General features: G+C 49.5%; 1 protein-coding gene across 1 annotated transcript; it reads left to right on the forward strand.

Moving 5' to 3' along the window:
* Window positions 1-2,034: 2,034 nt before the first annotated feature.
* On the forward strand, window positions 2,035-6,620 carry METTL27 (methyltransferase like 27; the record flags this gene model as incomplete). The annotated part of the gene is made up of 4 exons (XM_044684758.1): window positions 2,035-2,158; window positions 5,562-5,690; window positions 6,009-6,144; window positions 6,528-6,620. Coding segments are annotated over 4 exons (482 nt in total), but the record flags the coding sequence as incomplete, so codon positions are not given.
* Window positions 6,621-7,598: the final 978 nt, after the last annotated feature.

The raw sequence follows: 7,598 nt of genomic DNA on the forward strand, positions 1-7,598 counted from the left end.
GAAGGAAGGAAGGAAGGAAGGAAGGAAGGAAGGAAGACCAGGAGGACAGGAAAAGACTGGTTTAGGGCTCTGCTTCTCTGGGAATTGGATCGGAGGGGCTCATTCCAGCCCTTCCAACCTTCCCCATACTCCACCATCTAGCATGGGCACAGACAGATTGTTGAAAGAATCCTTTGATCATAGTGACAGAAATTATTTCTCTGAGTCTGGAGGGCCCCTAAAGTTCTCATTGGATTATTTTGTCCAACCATCATAGTAACCCATTAATGACCACATAGAAAGTGAGGGTGCCTGGCCCCAAATCTCATCCATAGGACCATAGCACTGAGTGCTGGGAAGGACTTTAATTGTGTCTAACTCCTTTCATTTATTTTTTTTTTCAGCTTGTCCAAAGTCTTTCTTTTTTAATTTTTTATTGATTAGGAAAAATTTTCCATGGTTACATGAATCATGTTCTTTCTCTCCCCTCCTCCCATCCCCCTCCCGTAGCCAAGGAGCAATTCCACTGAGAATGGCATGTGCCATTGATCAAGGCCCATTTCCATATTATTGATATTTGCACTAGGGTGATCGCTTAGAGCGGTGGTTCCCAACCTTTTTTGGCCTCTCGCCTCCTTTCCAGAAAAAATATTCCTTAGCCCCCTAGAAATTAATTTTTTAAATTTTAATAGCAATTAATAGGAAAGATAAATGCACCTGTGGCCATCACCGCCTCCCTGGATCGCTGCAGCACCCACCAGGGGGTGGTAGTGCCCACTTTTGGAATCACTGGTTTAGAGTTTACATCCCCAATCCTATCCCCATCAACCATGTGATCAAGCAGTTGTTTTTCTTCTGTCTCTGCTCCCACAGTTCTTCCTCTGGATGTGGAGAGCATCTTTCTCATAAGTCCTTCAGGATTGTCCTGGATCATTGCATTGCTGCTAGTAGAGAAGTCCGTTACATTGGATTGTACTACAGTGTATTGGTCTCTTGTGTACAATGTTTCCTGGTTCTGCTCCTTTCGCTCTGCGTCAATTCCTGGAAGTCTTTCCAGTTCACATGGAATTCCTCCAGTTCATTATTCCTTTTAGCACAGTAGTCCAGCAGATACCACAATTTGTCCAGCCATTCCCCAATTGAAGGGCATGCCCTCATTTTCCAATTTTTTGCCACCACAAAGAGCGCGGCTATAAATATTTTTGTACACGTCTTTTTCCTTATGATCTCTTTTGGGTACAAACCCAGCAGTGGTATGGCCGGATCAACAGGCAGACGGTCTTTTAGGGCCCTTTAGGCATAGTTCCAAATTGCCATAAAGAATGGTTGGATCAATTCACAACTCCACTAGCAATGCATAATGTCCCAGTTTTGCCACATCCCCTCCAATAACCCCTTTCATTTAACAAGAAAGAAAAGGGAAGATACTGTCCCAGAGTCACCAAACTACTATAGAGAGAACATCTAGGGCATCTGGTGTTTAAACACCCTATATTCTCTCTACTATCCAACACTGCCCTTGGGCCTACTTTCCTCAGGGGTGGGCCCCTAATTTCCTCCTACATCCTCAGGGTGGGCCCCATCATCTCATTTATCTCTCTCACCACTCCATTAAAAAGAGACGTGTTATTATCCTTAAGAATCTGGCCATAGGTGAGGTATGTCCATTAAGGGATTAAAACCAGTTGTGGGGGCAGCTACGTGACTCAGTGAATTGAGAGTCAAGCCTAGAGATAGGAGGTCCTGGGTTCAAATGTGGCCTCAGACACTGCCTAGATGTGTGAACCTGGGCAAGTCACTTTACCCCCTTTGCCTAGCCCTTCTGCCTTGGAATCAATCACACAGTGTTGATTCTAAGAGAGTGCGGGGTTTTAAATCTTCTGTGTAATCTTGAACTGTTTTTTCTTCCTCTAAAACTTCACCCCTCCGTGATGTAAACCAGCTCTAGGTCTAGAGGAGGGCACGAGCTGGCAGCTTTGAAACTGTGACCAGTCATCTGTCCGGAGGGCTCCAGGGCTCTGTGGAAAGTGGCATGGTGGTCTTTTTTTCCCTCAGGAAGATGGCGTCCCCCAGAAGGAACCTGGCTCAGGTACAAGCCTGGATTGGGACGTCCCACGGCATCACTGACCTGAGCCAAAAAATTAGCTTCTACGACCAGTGGGCTTCCGATTACGATCAGGTGACCACACTGCGGCCCCGTCCCCTTCCCCTCCTATTTACAAGCATAGCTCCCACCACCCTCCTCCCATACACTCACGCATGCACACTTTGACATTTCTTTCCCCAGGTTCCCAGGACCGATGGAGGAGACACTTTCTCTCCTCAGAGATCCCTCAGGCCAATAGGGGGAACTTGGACCCTGTCCTCAGGGAATCCTGGTCTGATGGGGAAACAGTCCTTGCCCTCAGCAACCTCTCAGCCAGATGGAAGGACAGACCCTGTGTGTTCCAGAGACACGAAGGCTGATGGGACGGGGTGAGGGGGGGGAAGGACTGCATATTGGCACACAACAGCTTAGAGCAAAAGAAGTCTCACCCTAAGTGCAAAGAGGTTTGGCCCTGGAGGTTTCGGGGGGAGTTACACTGATCTCCCCAGAGCCCAGCACAAAGCCTTGTGCACGTGGCAAGTTCTTAAATAGATGTTTGTTGAATGAATATTGAAAATGGTTGTTGATGGACATTTCCAAATGAGGGCAAAATGTGGCATCTAGTAATGACTGACTGGGTGGTGCGTGACCACATTTTCAGAGAGCCTGAGCCATGGACTGGTGAGTCGTGAAGCCTCGGGGGCCAGGCAGAGCCCCTGCTCTGAGGGAGACAGGAGATGTTAGAGCTGGAATGGTCTGAGGGGAGCAGTCATTTATCCCCTTTATTTCTTAGAGGAGGAGAGAGGGGAAGTCTGCTAAGAGCATGATAGCAGAGGTCAGTTTCTGGTGCTTCATCTCTCTGTCTCTTTCTCTGTCTCTCTGTCTGTGTGTGTGTCTGTCTCTCTCTTTTCCTCTGTCTCTCTGTCACTTTCTCTCTATATCTCTCTCTCTCCCTCCCTCCCTTCCTCCCTCCTCTCTCTCTCTCTTCCTCTCTCTCCCTCTTTTTCTCTGTCTCTGTCTCTCTCTGTCTCTGTCTCTCTCTCTCTCTCTCTCTCTCTCTCTCTCTCTCTCTCTCTCTCTTAATAGTGATNTCTCTCTCTCTCTCTCTCTCTCTCTCTCTCTCTCTCTCTCTCTCTCTCTGTCTCTCTCTCTTCCTCTCTCTTCCTCTCTCTTCCTCTTTTTCTCTGTCTCTGCCTCTCTCTCTCTCTCTCTCTCTCTCTCTCTCTCTCTCTCTCTCTCTCTCTCTCTCTCTCCCGCCCCCCACAAACACAATGCCAGGCACCACTCAGAGTCCAAGAAATGCTATCATTGGTGGGTGCCATTGTGATAACAATAAAGGGAGACGTTCGGAAGGGCAGGATGAGTTCAGACATTCAGGCAGATTGTACAGGTTTTTCAGGGTGTTGGAAAGTAATCAGAGTGACTAAGATGCAGGATGTTGGAGATGAGCAGGAGAGAAACAAACACCAAGAGCCTTCATTGCATAAGATGGCAGGAGATCAGACTCCAGGCGCATCCACCCTGTGTGTCCTGGGAGCCTCCAGAAAGCTGAATAAAACTGAGGGAAGAGGTAGACGTGGCCTGGCCTCACCTCACCTGGAAGCCTAGAATCCATTTCTCCCTGCTTCCTCACTTTTTTTTTTACTTGTTAAACCCTTTTGTCTTGGAATCTGTGTATTGTTTCCAAGGCAGAAGAGCAGTAAGAGCCTAGGCAATGGAGGTTAAGTGACTTGCCCAGGGTCACACTTCTAGGAAGTGTCTGAGGATAGATAGATAGATAGATGGATGGAAGGATCACTACATGATGGATGGATGGATGAATGGATTGCCAGATAGATAGATAGTCTGGTCAGTGGAAGGATACATAGATTGTTGGATGGAAGGCTAGAGAGACAGAAATATCTTGGTTTTACATCGTTGTTTTCATGTGGTCTCCTCCACTAGTTCTTCGAGAGTAGGGATTGTTTTTTGCCTTTCTTCCTCCCTTCGGGACTTAGCACAGTATCAAGCACCCAGGAGTACCAGCTGACTATCAATTTGTCAACAAGCATTTTAAAGTACCTACTATGTGCCACTTACAAAGACAGAAATGAAAATTTTTTAAACCCTTACCTTCCTCTGTCTTGGAGTCAATATTGTGTATTGGCTCCAAAGCAGAAGAGTGGTAAGGGTAGGCAATGGGGGTCAAGTGACTTGTTCAGGGTCACACAGCTAGGAAGTATCTGAGGCCAGATTTGAACTTAGGACCTCCTGTCTCTAGGCCTGGCTCTCTATCCACTGAGCCACCCAGCTGCCCCCTAGAAATGAAATTCTTTCAGGAACCTTAGATTCAAAGCTAGAATGAACTCCTAGTTACCTGATCATGAAGTCATATCATTTTTTGTTAGCAAAGTCCTTCAATCATCTAATCCTGTCCCCTTGTTTTATTTATTGACAAAGAAACTAAGACTCAAAGAGGACAGCCAGCTGATGCATCGAATAGAGTACAGATAGACTCGGAGTCAGGAATGCTCATCTTCATGAGTTCAAATCCAGCCTCAGACACTTCTGAGCTGTGAGATGCTGTTTGCCTCAGTTTCCACACCTGTCAAATGAACTGAAAGAGGCATGGCAAACCACTTTCTTTCCCAAGAAAACCCCCAATGGGGTCCCAAAGAGTCAGACAGGACTGAAATGACTGAACAATGATAACGAGATGGGGCAGGGGGTGGGGAATGATCTGGCCACCGTTGCATGATGAATAAGTTCTTCTTGGACACCCTGATCTCCTCCTCCTTTTTCTCCATACTTTGCTGGCTGGTATCTGAACTTTTACCACAATCAGAGATGAGGGAGGCGGGTGATTCAGAGAGGCTGATTTTGTAACCAGCATGTGGGAATGTTCCCTCCAGAGGAGGCCTTCCCTCAAGTTGCCTCACAGAGAAAGCTCCCGGCCCCGGGTGAAACCACGATGGTTCCGTGAGAGCCCAGCAGCGGGATGTTGTGAAAGGAGGACCGAAGGCCCCCTAAAACCCCAGAGAGAACTCTGGCTCCACTCTGGGCCTGTGTGGACTGGGATCAGCTCTCTTCCCAGACCGGGTCTTAACTGCTGCTGCTTCTGTGAGCGGTGATGGTGATGGTGATGGTGATGGTGACGGTCGGGTTAAATCAGTTTCCTCGTCTGTAAAACGAGGGGATTGGACTAGATGGCCTCATCATTGGACTAGATGGCTTCGGGGTCCCTAGATTTATGGCTTCTAAGAATGGAGACGGGCCCCCACTTAGGATATTGGGGGGGAACAACAGGCCATTGTTTCTGGAGGACATTCCACAAAAGGAATCCCCACCATGTTTTGTACAATGTTAGAAGCCACTCAACCATGGCAAAGTGCCAGGGCAGGGGATCGGCGGGCAGTCTGCATAGAGCTGCCTTGGCACCTTGGCACCAAGAGGAATGCCTCCACATTCTGGAAGGAATGGCTCTGAGACAGGAATGTATGTCTTTCTGTATCCACAGGATGTGGGCACCCTGGATTACCAAGCTCCCCGCCTGGCTGTTGACTGCCTGGCCTCAGCCTTCCTCTCCTCTCCCCAAGAGGCCCTGCTCCTAGATGTGGCCTGTGGTACTGGGCTGGTGGCTGTTGAGGTGAAGGGGCTTTCGGCTGTCCCAGTTCTCCCATCTTCCCCAGTTTCTTCTCCCTGCCCCCCCCCACCCCCAAGGTCCTTTCTCTCTTCCATGCAGCCAGTCAGCCCAGTCATTATATGAGTACGTGCCCTGCCCCTTGGTCAGAACATTACTGTCTGTCTGTCCCTCCCTCCCGGGGCCCGGATGCCTTCTAAGACAGACACGGGCCATCCAAGGATCTAGCTTCTCCTCTCCCTGCCCCAAAGGCTGAGCTGGAGGTGAGGGGGGGCTCGACAGAATGGAGGGGGGGCAGCAGTAACAAGACCTGATTCTCATCAGCTACAGAAACGGGGATTCTGCCACCTGCATGGAGTAGAGGGCAGCAAAAGTATGCTAGAGGTGGCCAAGAACCGAGGCTTGTACCAACAGCTGAGCCTCTGTATTCTGGGCCCAGAGCCCCTGCCTGGCCCTTCAGGTAATGGGCACCCAGAACCAGCCCGGGAGCCCCCACCCTCCATCCTGAGTCACCATCTCTATTCTCCATCCCTGAGCCCTCCTTCCCCTCCTCCGATGCCCACCCAACCCACTGGCATCGACCCCTTGGATTTGGCCACATCAGTACTGTCTTGGGCATCACCCTGTCTCCGGGAGGAGGCCCTTCCCATGTGGAGTGTCTCCTCGGGCCACAGGCAAAGCCCTTCTTCCTCTACCAACCCCTCCCACGCCCTTTCCCCCCACCATCTTTCCTTAGATCAGGAAGAAACATCTATGGGTGTGGGGCCAGCCCCTCCTGGGCATGGGGGCAGGACAAGGCCCAGGGCTGATTGGGGCGGCCGCCCGTCTTCCTCCTCGCTTCAGATCACTACGATGCCGTGACGGTTGTTGGGGCCCTCAGTGATGGGCAGATTCCTTGCAGTGCAGTGCCGGAGCTCCTTCGAGTCACTAAGCCAGGTGAGCTCCATCAGGCACTCCACAGCTGAGGGAGGGCTTTTGTGGGGAGAGATGCAGGCTGTGCTGGATTCGACTCCTGAACCCCCACCCTCATGCACAGATTCCTGGGGTCTAAGATACCACCCTAGACACCAGGCACCAGAAATGGGAATCGAATAAGAGCATTACCTGGACCTTCGGGTGCGGGCTGTCCATCCCCAGCCCTGAGCCCCCAGCCCTGACGTAAAGCAAAATCCTCCAGTACCAAGTCCTCATTCTTCTCTCCAGGACCCCATCTATAGCTCAAACAAACACCTGCTCCATGAAGCCTTTCCTGATCTCCTCCATAGCAAGTGCCCTCAGGGCAGCTGGGTAGCACTAGGACCAGGCCTAGAGATGGGAGGTCCTGGGTTCAAATCTGACCTCAGACACTGCCTAGCTGCGTGACCCTGGGCAAGTCACTTGACCCCCACTTCCTAGCCCTTACTGCTCTTCTGCCCTGGAACCAATACACAGTATTGATTCTAAGATGGAAGGTGGGGGGTTAATATATATATATATGTATATATATATACACATATATATATTTGATGTTATACTCTATATATATATAAAATTCTTCTACTGTTTTTTCTTTCTCTAAATTTCACTACTTAGTGTATTTAGATGCTTAATATCTTTTTTTTTCCAAACTCTTACCTTCCATCTTAGATTCTGTGCTGGGTACCGATTCCAAAGCAGAATAGCAGTAAGGACTAGACAATGAGAGTTAAGTGACTTGTCCAGGGTCACACAGCTAGGCAGTATCTGAGGTCAGATTTGAACTCAGGTCCTTCAGACCCCAGGCCTGGTGCTCTGATCCATTGTGCTACCTAGCTGCCCCACTGAGTATCAGTTCTAATACATAAAGCAAGAGTTTTAGAAAAGGAGAGGAGATAGGAGACAGGAGGAGAGAGGAGATGGGAGGAGAGGAGATTGGAGGAGAGGAGAGGAGAGGAG

The sequence above is a fragment of the Gracilinanus agilis genome, unplaced genomic scaffold (genome assembly GCF_016433145.1).
Source record: "Gracilinanus agilis isolate LMUSP501 unplaced genomic scaffold, AgileGrace unplaced_scaffold55811, whole genome shotgun sequence".
NCBI lineage: Eukaryota > Metazoa > Chordata > Mammalia > Didelphimorphia > Didelphidae > Gracilinanus > Gracilinanus agilis.